Source organism: Canis lupus, chromosome 9 (genome assembly GCF_048164855.1).
Source record: "Canis lupus baileyi chromosome 9, mCanLup2.hap1, whole genome shotgun sequence".
In the NCBI taxonomy this organism is placed as follows: Eukaryota; Metazoa; Chordata; class Mammalia; order Carnivora; family Canidae; genus Canis; species Canis lupus.
Window position 1 is genome coordinate 71,541,376 of NC_132846.1, and position 16,377 is coordinate 71,557,752.

The following is a 16,377-nucleotide window of genomic DNA, read 5'->3' on the forward strand; positions in this document are numbered from 1 at the left end:
GTACAAAACATACCTCCTTGTGCTTGGTTCCCCTTTTGTGATCACCAGGGATCTTCTAACATCTGCTAAACTTTCAGGTTAAGGAAGGACATTGAGCCAGAAGAACCCATAGGATGCAGGGGACTTGCAAAAAAAAATCATTTTCTGTATCCACAATGAACATAATTCATATATTCCGTGTTTTTATTGGTTTCATCTATTCAACTTTTTGAAAAAGCAGGTAGCTGAGGGGGACCAGGCTGGTTCAGTCAGTAGAACATCTGAATCTTTTTGTTTTTTAAGATTTTATTTATTCATGAGAGACACAGAGAGAGAGAGAGAGAGGCAGACACACAGGCAGAGGGAGGAGCAGGCTCCATGCAGGGAGCCCAACGTGGAACTCGATCCTGGTACCTCGGGATCACGCCCTGAGCTGAAGGCAGATGCTCAACCACTGAGCCACCCAGGCGTCCCGAGCATCTGAATCTTGACGTTGAGGTTGAAAGATTTAGACCCATGTTGTGTGTAGAGATTGCTTTAAAAAAATGAAGTAGGGGCGCCTGGGTGGCTCAGTTCATTGAGTATCTGATCTTGATCTCAGCTGAAGTCTTGCTCTTAGGGTTGTGAGATCTGCCTCATTGAACCACCTAAGTCTACTTAAAAAAGAAAACCTTAAAAAAAAAAAGCGGGTAGATGATTTATCCTTTTTATTTTCATTCTGATTTTGTTGGTTTTGTTTTTAGATCTGGAATTTAAAAAAAGAACAGTGTTGCTTTTTGGACTAGACTTGAAGCTCTAGAACGTCACTGGACAAGTGTAGAGGCCTTAAAGAACTTTCCTAAGAAGCTAATGTATGTTCCAAGCAGACAGATACACTTGGCAGACCATATGCTCAGCTTGTTGGCTCTGCAATAACATCATGGAATCTTTGTTCAGAGTTTGATGGTGCTATTAATACACTGTGACTCACTCCAAGCTCTGCTTCCTGGAATGTTCTTCCCAGGGAGGTGAAGCAATGTTCCTTCCTATAGAAGAATAATCTGTAATCACACTTTCAAAGGTTTGAGTAGATCTTGAAGGTTTAGCAAGAGAGAACAAAAGCTTCCTAAATTATACAAATTTATTTAAACAAATTGCCATCTACACAGAAAGGAGGAGATGCCAGTCATCCCTGCCAGTTATTCAATCTGCAGCTATGTAACAGGTGCACCAGGCTGGCGGCGGGCACGCTGGGCATGTGCCTTCCTTTGTGGGCACACAGGTGGCAGGGAGGCAGGCAGACAGGCCATGAGCTAGTCGTTGAGGGACAGTGGAGAGAGACACCAGAGAGAAAGGGAGACGGTGCAAGGAGGGTGTGGCCAGGGCTTTTCTGAAGGACAGGACAGATCTGGTGAGGCCCCATGCTGCAATTTAGCCTGGTGCAGAGGGACACGGAGACCATTTCGGACAAATTGTTGCTTAATAGGGTCAGGGTTTCTACTTGGGATATGAAAAGTTTTCCCGATAGATGGTGGTGATGGTTGCACAACATTTTGAATGTTCTTAATCCCACTGCGCAGGACACTTTAAAGGGTCAAATGTACGTTATGTATATTTTACCACAACTGAAAAACAAGACGAGGGGCACCTGGGTGGCTCAGTCGGTTAGCCTTTGGCTCAGGTCATGATCCTAGGACCCTGGGATCGAGCCCCAAGTAGGGCTCCCCATCCAGCAGGGAGTCTGCTCCTCCCTCTGCACCCCTGCCCCAGCTCCCTCTCTCAAATAAATAAATAAAATCTTAAAAATAAAAATAGAAAAACAGGATGATCCCAAGCAGAAGGAGTTTGGGTGTGTGAAGTCCTTGATAAAGAGCAGCTGTTAGTTTTGGGTTACTGATCTGTGTTCTGGGGACACCCCCTGCCGCTGGGTCACAGCCATGTGGTGAGGCTCAGCCATTCACACGCTTCGCATGGGCTCTTGACCAGGGAAGCTGGTGCGGGAAGGGGCCGGGTCTGCAGCCGGTGCCCGGGGAGTGAGCGCTGGGAGACGCCGTCTGTCTGTCTGTGCTTCCAGTGCTTACTGGCCGCGTGACCACCCGGCACTCCAGTTCTCTCATCTCCCAAGAGGGATTGATAATGATCCCATCCTCAGAAGATTCCAGACTCGACCGAGAACCCATAGTGATCGTCATTGCAGCTGGCTGGCGGGTGTGCAGGGGCACAGACACCAACTCCTTCTACTTCGTGTATGTTGAAATATAAACATCGTATGTGCCATTTTGACCCCTTTTAAGGGTACAGTCCAGGGTCATTAAGTACATTCCCAGCGCTGTGCGGCCCTCACCGATCCCTCCCCAGGATGTTTTCATCTTCCCACACCAACCTCTGCCCGCGGCGCCAGCCTGGGTCTCTCCATCTGACCACCGTCGGGACCTCAGAGGCCGGCAACCACCCGGCGCTGGTGCTTCGTTACTCGGCATAACATCTTCATCATCTACGGCGTTTATCCATGTTGTACCCGTTTCAGACTTTTTTTTTTTTTTAGGATTTTTATTTATTTACTCATGAGAGACAGAGGGGCAGAGACACAGGTAGAGGGAGAAGCAGGCTCCCCGCTGAACAGGGAGCCTGACACAGGACTCGATCCCAGGACCCTGAGATCATGACCCAAGTTGAAGGCAGATGCTTAACTGACTGAGCCACCCAGGCGCCCCAAAGCTGTTATTTTTTATTTTTTTATTTTTTTCCCCAAAGCTGTTATTTTTTAAATGTAGAGTGACTATTGGGATCCCACAAAAAATTAAATTATCATACCATCCAGCGATTTCACTTCCACGTATATACTCAGAAGTGAAAGAAAGGACTTGAACAGACATGTGTCCACCTGTGTTTATGGGAACATTACTCACAGGGGCCAAGAGGTAGAAACAACCCAAACGTCCATCGATGGGATGAAGGGGTAGACAACAGGTGGTCCACCCCTATAACGGCATAGTGCTCAGGATTAACAGGGAAGGAAAGTCTGAAATGGGGTGCCTGGGTGGCTCCGTGGGAGCCTCTCTCCCTCTGCCTGTCTTTCTCTCTCTCATGAATAAATAAATAAAATCTTAAAATAAAAACAAACTTCCAGGGACACACATGGGTGGCTCAGCAGTTGAGCATCTGCCTTCAGCCCAGGGCATGATCCCAGGATAGAGTCCCCACCTTAGGCTCCCTGCAGGGAGCCTGCATCTCCTCCTGCCTGTGTCTCTACTTCTGTGTCTCTCATGAATAAATAAAATCTTTTAAAAAATAAGATAAATAGGGGCGCCTGGGTGGCTCAGTCAGTTGGGTGTCTGCTCAGGTCACGATCTCAGGGTCCTGGGATCCATCCCTCCATCAGGCTCCCTGCTCAGTGAGGAGTCTGCTTCTCCCTCTGCCTCTGGCCTTTTCCCCTGCTTGTGTGCTCACTCTTAAATTTTTTAAAAAGTAAAAATACCGGCTTTGAAAAAAAATAACGGCTTTGAGTTAAAATTCATATACGATACAGTTCATCTACTTATTTAAGATTTTATTCATGAGAGACACAGAGAGAGAGACAGACACAGGCAGAAGGAGAAGCAGGCTCCATGCAGGGAGCCCAACGTGGGACTTGATCCCGGGGCTCTGGGATCACGCCCTGGGCCGAAGGCAGATGCCAAACCAGGGGCCCCCAGGCGTCCCTGTCCTTATTTTTTTTAAAGACTTGAGAGCATTTTATGCAACCATCACCACAATCAATTTCAGACCGATCATCTCAAGAAATTCTGTGCCCGTTAGCAGTCACTCCTCACCGCCTCCCTGCATCCCTGGTAACTATGCATCTTCTGTCTCCATGGATTTGCCTGCTCTGGAAATTTCATATAAATGGGATCATACAACAAACCGGTGGCCTTTTGTGACCGGATTTAAAAAAAATATATATTTTATTTACTCATTCATGATAGAGAGGCAGAGACACAGGCAGGGATCACGCCCTGGGCCAAAGGCAGACGCTAAACCACTGAGCCACCCAGGGATCCCCTTGTGACCGGATTTTTTTCACTTAGCATATTGTCGAGTTTCATCGAAAGTGTGGGGTGGATACATCTCTATGGCAAGAACACAGTATTTGGGAGAATACTCCCTTGTGCGGATCACCACATTTTGGTTTCTCTGCTCATCTGTTGATGGATGTGTGGGTTGTTCCCAACCTTTGGCTTTTATGAATAATGCTATGAAAATGTGTGCACGCGTTTTTGTGGACGTTTTCATCTCTCCTGGGCAGACGCCTAGTGGTGGAGTCGCTGGACTCCGTGGTAAGTCTATGTTTAATTTTTAGAGGAACTGCCCGACTGTTTTCCAGAAAGGCACCGCTCCACATCCCGGGCGGCCGTGTGGAGTTCCAATTCCTTCACGTCCTCACCAACACTTATTCTCTCTCCCTCTACTGTTGCACATGTTTAGGGAATTGCAAAATAAAAGTTAGAAAAAGATGGAAGAAGTTAGAAACATCGTGTTTGCAAACTGAAGTGCTCTGGCCAATCCATCAACAAATATTTGATTGCCCACCACTGGCCAGATGCTTCGTCCTACATGTTTGGGGTTGTGAACAAAACAGAGAAGCGTCTGTAATTCAAACTCAGGACCAGGCGGATGGGCTCTGCCTTGAACTGCCATCCTAGGAAGCAGAGCCAAGCCTGGCACCTTCATCCCTGCGCTGGGTCCCTGGCAGGTACAGGGAGACCGCCGAGGGGCAGCTGGCGAGCTCTCCCCCTCCACTGGCCTCCCTCTGCAGGTGGGACACGGGCTAGTGCGGAGTAGGGGCCCCGGGGACAAAGATGAGGCCACTCAAGGAACAAGATGGTGGAACCGCCCTACCAGTTCCCGGTAGGACACTTCACTCATGAAGTGGGCACAGGGGATCCCTGGGTGGCACAGCGATTTGGACCCTGCCTTTGGCCCAGGGTGCGATCCTGGAGACCCGGGATCGAGTCCCACGTCGGGCTCCCGGTGCATGGAGCCTGCTTCTCCCTCTGCCTCTCTCTCTGTGTGACTGTCATAAAAAAAAAAAAAAAAAAGTGGGCACAGGCCCTAGTCTTTTGAAGAGGCTGCCCACGGGCTACCACCTTCCCACCAGGTGCATTGGTGGCCAGAGGCTCCGCCCGAGGCCATGGCTAACGACCAGTGTCCAGGGTCCGTGGTTACCCACTGTCACCCCCCCAGCTCTCTCCTCACTCGGCCTGTGTAATGGGTCCCATCCGCAGGCCGCATGTCCAGGGTCTCAAGCCTGGTCACGCTCTCTCATCCCGTCTCCTTTGTGGAGATCAGGTCAGCATTATGTCAGCAGGAAGCCCCTCCTAGAAGCTTCCCCAGACCCTGCCTCACCAGCAGAGCCCAGCCTTGCTGTGCTGGTGCCTCAGCGGGAGCCGGCAGGAGGCTCAGGCTGCAGCTTGGTTACACCCAGAAGTGTGTGGTACAGGAGAGCTCCTAGGACAGGAAGGAACGGCTCTGAGAAGAGGAGCGTCCTTGTAAAAGTGGCATCTGTGAAGCCAACTCCTTAGAAAGTGCTAGGACAGCTCCTCCAAGCATCATTTCTAATTTTCAATCCAGGTCAGAGGCGTGGGAGGCCCAGTGACTCGCTCAAGGTCACTTTTGAACACCATTAGACCACCTGCCATATATATATATACACACATATTTTTTTAGTAATGTCTACGCTCAACGTGGGGCTTGAACTCAAGTCACTTGCTTTTCTGAGCTAGCCAAGTGCCCCCCATGCTTGTTTTCATTTGCTATTTTACACACACCATTAAGATCCACTCAATTTTAAGATCCATCCGTGGATTTTAAGAGTCACGCAGTCATCACTTCATCAGGCTTCTGACTCCCCCCGTTCCCAGATCCCCCTCTTGGCCCTCTGCAGTCAATCCCCACCAGGACTTCTGGCCCTGGGCAACCTATTGCCCACCTCCTGCCTTTCCCAGAACTGTATGAAGATGCAGCTGGGGGTGCCTGGGTGGCTCAGGTGGTGAAGCGCCAGCCTTCAGCTCAGGGGGCTCCCTGCTCAGCGGGGACTCTGCTTCTCTCCTGCTACTCCCCACTGCTCGTTTTCACTCAAGTAACTAAAATTTAAAAACCGGTATCAGAGTATGGAGTTTGTTGGGTCTGTTTCTTCACCACATGCTAACACTTCTGACCAGAATCCAGAGCCAGGAGCTCGCTCTCACACTCGCATCTCAAATTCCACTCAGCAGTTTTGGTTGTCAACAGGTCCTGCAAAGACCTTTAAAAAATGCTTCTAGGGGCGCCTGGGTGGATCAGGGGTTGAGCGTCTGCCTTTGACTCAGGTCGTGATCCTGGGGTCCTGGGATCAAGTCCCACATTGGGCTCCCTGCATGGAGCCGGTTTCTCCTCCCTCTTCCTGTATCTCTGCCTCCCTCTGTGTCTCTCTCATGAATAAATAAAATCTTTTAAAAAATAAAAATAAAAAATAATGTTTCTATTGGGCAGCCCTGGTGGCTCAGTGCGTGATCCCAGGGTCCCAGGATCGAGTCCCACATCGGGGTCCCTACATGAAGCCTGCTTCTCCCTGCCTCTCATGAATAAATAAGATCTTCAAAAGAAAAAAAAAAAAAAAGGGTTGGAATCCCTGGGTGGCACAGCGGTTTAGCACTTGCCTTTGGCCCAGGGTGCGATCCTGGAGACTTGGGATCGAATCCCACGTCGGGCTCCCGGTGCATGGAGCCTGCTTCTCCCTCTGCCTATGTCTCTGCCTCTCTCTCTCTGTGACTATCAGAAAAAAAAAAAAAAAAAAAAGGCGTCTATTCAGTACACTACTATTATAATTTCTTTTTAAGAGAGTGAGCTGGGGGGCAGGTGCAGAGGCAGAGGGAAAGGGGAGAACAAGTAGACTCCCCATTGAGCCTGATTCGGGCCTTGATGTCATGACTGAGGGTCATGACCTGAGCCAAAATCAAGAGGCAGCCACTTAGGCTGCACAAACCAGAGGCCCCCAGATGCTCCTAAATTACTTTGGAAAGATCTGACAACTCTTGGGACGGTGATGGAAGTTCAGGAGGTTTCTGTATGTTGAACTAAGGGCGTTGCTGGAGTCCTGCCTTCTCACCGCAGCTCTGCAGCTGCCTTGCTGGTCGCCTCCCCGCGGAGGGCCCATAGCTGGGAGCCTTCACTCCTATGGTCTGCCCTCCTCAGTGGGACCCCACCAGTTTCGGGAGGGGTGAAGCACCACAAGTTGAGGCTACCATGGCCTCGCGTCAGCTGGCTCCACTCCTCCCCTATGGTGTCTAGTGTCCATCTCTTGGCCTAGATTCCAAGCAGGCTACCTGGGTGATGGCTCCAGATGCACGGTTGGTACGTCGATCCGCTTCAGGTGCTCGGAACTCAGTGGGGAGGTCACTCGCACGGGTCCTCTGTGGATTCCCTCACGGGTCTACGGCAACCTTCAGCATTCTCACTGGACTCCGGGAACACGGAACAAACTTCCCCTTTGCCCTTCTTGGCATTCGTTTTCTGGTAAACCTCACACTTCCTCTTGGGTGGTAGCATGTCTCACTAAGAACGGTAGAAAGACTGGGCTTTGGAAGTGAACCTGGACTCAAACACGACCCCTGAAATGGAAGCAATTCCTGCGGGGCTGAGGAGGGTACCTCTGAGAGGGCTTTACTGATTAACGGATTACCACTCACCAGGCACTCAGGGCCTGCAGAGCGCCAGGGAACCAGCCTCGCCCCCCAGGACACAAGGCTCCCAAGTTCTCTCCCAGCCCGCTCCCCCAGGTTAACACGGTCATGGCTTATATGGGACCTTAGCCTCCAAGTCACCTGCTACTACCCACTTTCCAGGAACATGTTATTTTCGGATTGGCCATTGCTGCCCCTGCCCCAAGCTGGTTGGTTCTTAAAACCTGAGCTCAAGGGGCAGCCTGGGAGGCTCAGCAGTTTGGTGCCTGCTGTCAGCCCAGGGCCTGATCCTGGAGTTCCAGATCAAGTCCCATGTCAGGCTCTCTGCATAGAGCCTGCTTCTCCCTCTGTGTCTGTCTCTCATGACTAAATAAAATCTTTAAAGAAAAAAAAAAAAACAAAAACACACCTGAGCTCAAGCTCCCCCCACCTCAGCACCTGCTGCTCACAGGAGTCTCAGCCACCCCTCCACAGAGCTCACCTGAGACTCAGTAAAGAACCAGGGAGTAAGGATTTCAGGTGGGATGGCAGTAAGGAGATTTGGTAAAGAACTCAGATATTCAGGAGGCTGAGGTATTAAGGAACTATATTTAGGACATAAAGCAGGTTTTACAAATACTACAAAAAAAGCAGCTTGGACATGAAAACCCTAGGAAGAAAATAATTATCCATGAGAAACTGGAACACAGGACACAGGATGCACGTTGTGGGACGCTCCCCAGTATGCTCACCACCCCGCGGCTGTCACTGGAGCGCACACCGCAAGGTCGCTAATAAGACTTCAAGGCGTCAACGTCCGCCACCTCCCTCATCCCTAACACATGCCAACACTAAAGTTTTTACATCCTGTGGCTGCCCTGTCATCTAGAATGCCCACTTCCCCCCCCCCAAAACAAAACATTTTCACAGAACTTTTTTTAATTTGTTTGTATTTGTTACAACCTCTTAAAGCAGAATGTGACTTGAGCACTACACATTTTCACTCACAAAACTTGTGGAGTTACTTCTTGAACAGCTTTACAACACGCCTAAAGAGGCTTAAAATCTCGCTACTCTAAACAACGCTCTTCTTTGGAAAACAAGCCCTATCCATGGCTACTCCCATCCAGTTGGTTCAGTTTCACTACTAGTTTCTAGAGGCCTGGTACATGCAGTTGAGAACTACAAGGGACAGAAGATTTAAAAAGTAGATCCTAGAAGGTGAAAGTTGTTTTAACCAGTATTTCTTCTTTTACACATCAAGGTACAGCTCAGAACACCTCAGTGACAAAAAAACACTTGGTCTTACTACGGAATCCACACTTGAGACCACACGGCTAACATTAGGTTACGTACACCTTACAACATAGGTTACCTTGTCCGGTTAAAATAAGCCAGCATGGGACTAGGAAAGAAAAACTAGCTGAGCTTTAGTTCCTACACGTCACAGTATCACACTCAAACAAAAAGAAATCTTATCTTCCCCTTAAGTAGCTATATTGTCATGCCTTACAGATTCTTAAAATGTTAACAAAAATAAAGAAAAACATCCTTGAAAATATATTATCAGAGGGAATGAAGATAAAGTATTGAATACATATACAAGTAATTCTCAGGGCAGCACTTAATCGACTTCTTCCATGCGTGACGTGTCATCATCACCTTCGAGGGGCGGCATCTCCTCACTCACCGCAGCACTACTATCGTCAGCTGTGGGGTCATCTTCGTCGATACCTGTTTGGACACAAAGCCCTCTCATTGGATTTCTCGAAGCCAGCTAATTAATGAGCCTAACAGCGGGTCTATACCTAACTTCAAAGGGTGAGCAATTCCCTGGGAGTGAAAACCACTTTCATTTTTTAGCCTTTCTGATCAAAAAGCCCTGTAACATCCTTAGGAGAAAACTTTAAGAGGTCACCCAAACCGGATCTGACACCCCCCCAGAATTGTTTCAGGAGCCAAAGGTCACACACCACTGTATCATGGGAAGCTTACCGAGCCCAAGCTTGATCATCCTGTAGATCCTGTTAGCATGTGTCTGGGGATCTTCCAGACTGAAGCCGGAGGACAGGAGAGCGGTTTCATAGAGCAGGATGACCAGATCTTTCACAGACTTGTCGTTCTTGTCGGCCTCTGCCTTCTGCCGTAAGGTCTCGATGATGGAGTGGTCAGGGTTTATCTCCAGGTGTTTCTTTGCTGCCATGTAACCCATGGTGGAGTTGTCTCTTAAGGCTTGGGCCTTCATGATTCTCTCCATATTTGCCGTCCAGCCATATGTGCTTGTGACAATGCAGCACGGGGAGGTCACCAATCGGTTTGACACGACCACCTGTAACCAAAGCATGAGGTGAGAAATGGACCTGGGAAGATTCTGCTGCCCTAACTTCTCATTTTTCAGTACCTCTATCCGCTTTATTAAAATGAAACCTAAGGACTCCAAGTACTGTATTCACGAATCAAGAACCACCACCTACAAACTTAAGAACTTTCTTCCTCCACATCCTAACTCTTCCCAGACCTTAACAAAACTGTAGAGTTTTCTCAAAGTAGAAAAACCTGATTTTCTATTTGTATAGAAATTAAGAAAAACCTATGGAGAAGCTTGGGAAACCCCCACGGGCACTCCACAGAACAGCCCACCAGCAGGAGACCCAGGCACACTGAAGCACTGTTCTCACACACCTTTTCTACTTTTTTCTCCAAGATGTCCTTCATGATCTTGCACAGATTTTCAAACTTTGTTTTTTTCTCCTCCTGTTTCTTCTTCTCTTCTTCGTCTTCTGGAAGTTCCAAACCCTCTTTGGTGACTGACACCAATGTCTTCCCCTCAAATTCCTTAAGCTGTTGGACACAGTACTCATCGATGGGTTCGATCATATAGATCACTTCCAGGCCATGCTTCCGAAGACGCTCCACAAAGGCAGAGTTTGCTACCTGGTCCTTGGTCTCACCTGAGGTGTAGGTAGAAAGTTACAGAACTTTAATAGGAAGTAGTTTCATTTCCTTTAGACTTGTACTTGGTCTAGCCAGACCTAACCACACAAGGGAGCCCAGCCCACATGGTCCTGCCTAGGCTAGTCCCTACAGGCTGACGTGTAAAAGCACGTGTGTAGAGAGTACACACTCTTACCTCCTAGGAAGTTGGAAGAACAAGCTGATTGTACACCTGTTCTTACCTGTGATGTAATAGATGTGTTTCTGGTTTTCCTTCATTCTAGTGCAATAATCCTTGAGAGAAACCATCTCATCACCAGAAGCCGACGTGTAGTATCGTAACAGCTCTGACAGCTTCTTCCGATTTTGAGAATCTTCATGTATTCCCAGCTAGAAGAGAACATTAACTTTGAATTTTCTCTGCATTGAAAAAAAAAAAATCGCTTAAAATTTGACAAAACACAAGGACAACCACTCCTAAGGATCAAATGTGTTTACACATACCTTGATGTTTTTCGAGAACTGCTCGTAAAACTTTTTGTAGTTCTCTTTGTCTTCAGCCAGTTCGGTGAAAAGTTCCAAGCACTTTTTGACCAAATTTTTTCTGATAACTTTCAAAATTTTGCTTTGCTGCAACATCTCACGGGAAATATTTAGAGGAAGATCTTCAGAGTCCACCACACCTCTAATGAAATCTGAAAAAAAAACACAAAATCATCCTAAAAATGAAACCTACAAATACATAAATGCAAAAACAAACAAAAAAAAAAACAAAAAAACCCAAAGACGATCCCGTGCCCCAAATGCTTGAAACTCAAGTCCAGAAAAGATTCACCACGGGGCGGGACAGAGCCTCCCATCTAGCCACACTTACTCAGATACTCAGGGATCAGCTCTTCGCAGTTATCCATAATGAAAACTCTGCGAACGTACAGCTTAATATTGTTCTTTTTCTTTCTGTTCTCGAATAGGTCAAAGGGAGCACGTCTTGGCACAAAGAGAAGGGCTCTGAACTCCAGCTGTCCTTCAACTGAAAAATGCTGTAAAAATATACACGGGAGGTCATCATCAAGGGACACTGCAACCAACCGCCCCTTGACGGCTACCTTGCCTGACCCCCCACAGGCTCTGTCCCAGAACTTCCAGCACTTTCAGGAACTGGAATGACCAAGCCCTTGGCAGCACCCGCACCCCAACCACCTCAGGCAACCTGGAGGGTAGACTAGGTCTAAAGCACTGGGTGCTCACCTTCACTGCCAAGTGATCTTCCCAGTCATTGGTCAAGCTCTTGTAAAATTCCCCATATTCTTCGTTGGTGATGTCGTCAGGGTTCCTGGTCCAAATAGGCTTGGTTTTGTTCAGCTCTTCCTGGTCAATGTACTTCTCCTTGATCTTCTTCTTTTTCTTCTTGTCTCCATCCTTCTTTTCCTCCTCCTCCTCATCCGAACCAACATCTTCTATTTCAGGTTTGTCATCAGACTCTTTCTCTTTCTTTTCTTTTTCTTCCTCTTTCTCCTCCTTTTCTTCAGCCTCATCGTCACTGACTTCTTTATCACGTTCCTTCTCCACCTTCAAAAGAAAACGCAAAAATTGCATCACCTCTGCATCCTGGAGCTGAAGAACACGCTCTGAATGCAGCGTGGGCACTTACACCAAAGCCCAAAATACCGAAGTAACAAGTATTTAGCAGCCAACATTTAATGTCTCTAAACCACCGTGTGTACATTGACAGAATATTTCTCACTAATCAAGTCAATGCCAAGTTTGAATCTTTCATCCACAGGTCTAATAAGTAATAATTTCAATTCACTAGTTTCAGACTCTACTACACCCCATGTGGACACTCACAAAGAGAGTAATGGGGTAGCCAATGAACTGAGAATGTTTCTTCACAATCTCCTTTATCCTCCTCTCCTCCAGATACTCAGTCTGGTCTTCCTTCAGATGCAGGATAACCTTTGTTCCACGACCCATAGGTTCACCTGTAAAGGGGTAAACGGACTCAATTTCAATCTGAGTGAGCAAATTCAACGTATCTGGGATTAAAAAAAAAAAAAAAAACTACAAACTCCACAATCCCGCTCTCCACACACCACATGCAACAATTTCAGAGCAACTTTACCACGCGGGGTTTAGTTATACCGATGTAGATACCAGAGCAGTTCACCTCCTGACCCGACTGCAGAAACCAGAGGCTCCTTGCTACAGTCACGTGCTACGTGCCACCACCCAGCTCACTCCAGGACAGGACGGAGCAAACACGTTTTTGCCAATCCCACAGCATCTCCAGCCCCCCTCCTCCCCGCCCCCACCACCGAGTGACCCGGGAAGCCGTTCCGAAGCGCACCTGTATCCGTCCTAACCGTGAACGACCCTCCAGCCGAAGACTCCCAGGCATACTGCTCGTCGTCGTTATGCTTGGTGATCACCGTCACTTTCTCAGCCACCAGGTAGGCAGAATAAAACCCGACGCCAAACTGGCCAATCATGGAAATATCTGCGCCAGCCTGCAAGGCCTCCATGAACGCCTTGGTCCCCGACTTGGCGATGGTACCCAGGTTATTGATCAGGTCGGCCTTCGTCATGCCAATGCCGGTGTCCACGATGGTCAGGGTTCGATCTTGCTTGTTCGGAATGAGGTTAATGTGCAGCTCCTTCCCAGAATCTAGCTTACTGGGATCGGTCAAGCTCTCGTATCTGATTTTGTCCAAAGCCTATTAAGCAAGCGGCGAGCGGTTGAGTCGGGCGCTCCCGGAGGGGGAGGGGGGGAGGGGGGAGGGGAGGAAGGGAGGGGAGGAAGGGAGGAGAGGAGGGCTCCGCCGCAGGCCGCGACCCCCGCTCCCAGGCAGCCCCACTTACGTCGGACGAGTTGGAAATCAGCTCCCGGAGGAAGATCTCCTTGTTCGAGTAGAACGTGTTGATGATGAGGGACATCAACTGGGCGATCTCCGCCTGGAAGGCGAACGTCTCCACCTCCTCCTCCTCCATCGGCTGATCCTGGGTCTGGGTTTCCTCCGGCATCTACAAGGGCCGCGGGGCCGGTTAGGCGCCCCCGTCCCCGTGCCCCCGCCCCCGCCGGGCCCGAGCCGGGGGCCGCCGACAAAGGATGACCTCATTTCCAGCTGCGACAACGAGGGCCGTGCGCACGCCGCCGCCGGGCGCCGCAGGCCCGCGGGGACCCCCCGCCCAGCGCCCCCCCCCCGCCCCCGGCGCCCCCGGAGCTGCGGCCCGGCCGCCCGGGGTCCCGTCCGCGGGGGTCGGGGTCGGGGCCGCAGTAGGCCCGAGGCCTCCCCCGCCGAGCGCTCGGCCGCGCCGCGCCGCCCCGCGGGGCCCGGAGGCTCCAGGAGGCCCACCCCGCGCCGCGGCCCCCGACCCCGCGGGGCCCGACCCCCGGCGCCCTCCGGGGACCCCCCGGACCGCCCCCTCACCTCGGCTACAGGACCGCACGGGCTCCGCGACGACGCAGCACCAGGACGCAGAAGCAACTGGCGCGCCGCCCCCGCGCTTCCCTTATATAGACGCGGGCCCGCCCGGCGCGCGGAGCCTTTTCCAGAAGCCTCCCGAACCTTCCGGAAGAACCCTCCCCAACCGCCGCCGCGGCCGCGCGCCTGCGCCTGCGCCCTGGCCGCGGCCCCGCCCCTCTCCCGGCCGCGCGCGGGCTCGCCCCGAGCGCCCCACCCCCGACGCCGCCCCGCGCGTCCCCGCGCCGGCCTCAGTGCGCAGGCGCAGCCCGGAACTCTCGCGAAGGTCTCGCGCCTTCCGGGGCCGCCGTCTGCAGCGCGGCTCGCGCCGGGGCCCTGCCCCCACCCCGGCCCTGCGCCGCCAGCGAGGCGCGCGGGCGCTCTGGAGCCTCCCAGGCCCGCCCTCGCTGCTTCCGCCGCGGGAGCGCGGTGCTCCCAGACCGTGTCCCCCACTAGTGTGCACGCTTCGGGGCCCCGCGCGCACGGCCGCCCCAGCACAGTCGGGGGCTGCCCCGGGGAGGGGCAGCGCTGGGAGGGCGGATCCAGGGGCACAGTCGGGGGCTGCACCCGGGGCAGGTGCGGGGCTGGGAGGGCGGATCCAGGGGCAGAGTCGGGGTCTGCCCCGGGGCAGGTGCGGGGCTGGGAGAGCGGATCCAGGGGTCACCGTCGGGGTTTGCACCCGGGGCCCCGGGGCAGGGGCAGCGCTGGGAGGGCAGATCCAGGGGCTCGAGGAGCCGAGCGGGGTCGCCTGGCATCTGAACGCCCGGGCGGCGATCAGAGAGGCTCGGCGCTGCGACTGGGGGCTCAGGTGTAGGGCGCTCCATCTCTCTGGCCGGGGCAGCGATTCTGGGTTCAGGGCCCTGGAAGTGGGGCAACAGGTGCCTACAAGAGCCTCGTGATGCGGAGGCTCCGGCTCGCGGCCTGCTTCAGGGGTGCGGAGACGCCAGCCCCTGGCCGCGTGTGGGGCGGGGGCCGGACTGTGCGCAATCCCTGGTTTCTGCCTTGGCCTGGAGGGAGCCCCGGACCGTGGGGGGATGTTTGGACCAGGGGAGCCCCAGGGACCTCCAGGGGGCCGTCCTGAAGGCCGGACAAGGGGCATCCCTGCCTCCCTCCTTGGCCGCGGAATCTCCAGACCTGCAGGCCGCTGCTTGGATTTGGGGGCTGGTCCTTCTCTTAGGGCGCACCGTGGGCAAGGGAAAGTTCTGAAGTGGCCACACAGACCCCCAAGTTCTCCGAAGCTGCGCTCCATCCTTTGGGGATTTCTCCCTGCTGTGCGCCTGTGTTTAGGAGAGTGCAGTGATTCATCACACGTGTAGCCGCACCCAGCGCTCATCTCAAGCGGCCTCCTCAATACCTATCGCCCTACCTGCCTTTGGGTTGCCCTAAAACCCTGTCCTTCACACTAGCCTGGAGTTCCAGGATCACTGAACTACTGCGTGCTCACACAGCACACCTGCCGCGATTTTGTAAAGTCCATCTTCTTTACTGCCCATTTTACATAATTTGGGGTCTCCATGTGAAGCATCTAGCTCACCTTTTGGGGGATTAACTCTCCAAAAGCCAGTTTCTAAAGAACAATGGCAGACGAGAGACCTGAGAATCTCGGAGGAGAGGGGCCCTTAGACACCACATGGCTTCATGTTTGAGGACCCCACTCCCACCCGCGGCCTGGAGCTCCGCGTGTTCCCACAAACCTCGCCCTGCCTTGGGCTCCTTTGTCGCTAGCTCCTCCCACCATTGATCCTCCTCCAGCTCCTCCCAACACTCCAGCCTCCACTACCCCCCCTCCCCCGAACAATCTGGAAGCTCCTTACGTTGTAAACAAACCTGTCTGAACCCTCCTTCACCCCTCCTCTCCGGGGAAACCCAGCATTTCCAGGAACAGGGTTTTCAAACTGGGGCTTAGGGACCCATTAGGACTGTGAAATCAACGCAGGGCTTCTTAACGAGCATTCACATCGGAAAAATAGGACGGAAACTTCCAGCCACGTGGGCAGGGGAGGCGGGCGTTGTGCGTTTGCTGAGGCACCTGGTAGCTGCGTTTCTGCCCCCAGCTGCACCTGGCAGCCCTCGCCGGCCGGGTTTTCCCTGCAACCTGGGCTGGAGGCGGGGTGGGGAGGAGGGAGAGCGTGGGGCGTGCGGGGTCCTGCACCTGCACCCCGCGCCCGCCAGCCGCACCCCTGCCCCGCGGACCCGGGCGCCTGCCCGCCTCTTCCTTTCCACCCCACTTTTGTCCTGACCCTGGAAGTTTAGGATTTCTTGTAGGTGGGCCATTCAGAGCCCCAGCTGTGAACCTCTCCGCTTCCAGAGCCTTCCCCAGCCTGCGCTCCACAAACTTGCCCCAG

General features: G+C 52.2%; 1 protein-coding gene across 1 annotated transcript; it reads right to left on the bottom strand.

Moving 5' to 3' along the window:
- Window positions 1-8,227: 8,227 nt before the first annotated feature.
- On the bottom strand, window positions 8,228-14,207 carry HSP90AA1 (heat shock protein 90 alpha family class A member 1). Its single transcript, XM_072839982.1, has 11 exons — window positions 14,000-14,207; window positions 13,431-13,592; window positions 12,919-13,285; window positions 12,420-12,553; window positions 11,820-12,140; window positions 11,446-11,611; window positions 11,076-11,266; window positions 10,814-10,961; window positions 10,320-10,588; window positions 9,633-9,966; window positions 8,228-9,371 (listed from the first exon to the last, which is right to left on the bottom strand). Exons 2-11 carry the CDS (start codon window positions 13,590-13,592, stop codon window positions 9,262-9,264), a joined length of 2,202 nt encoding a protein of 733 aa, XP_072696083.1. The 5' UTR covers window positions 14,000-14,207; the 3' UTR covers window positions 8,228-9,261.
- Between the last annotated feature and the right edge of the window lie 2,170 nt (window positions 14,208-16,377).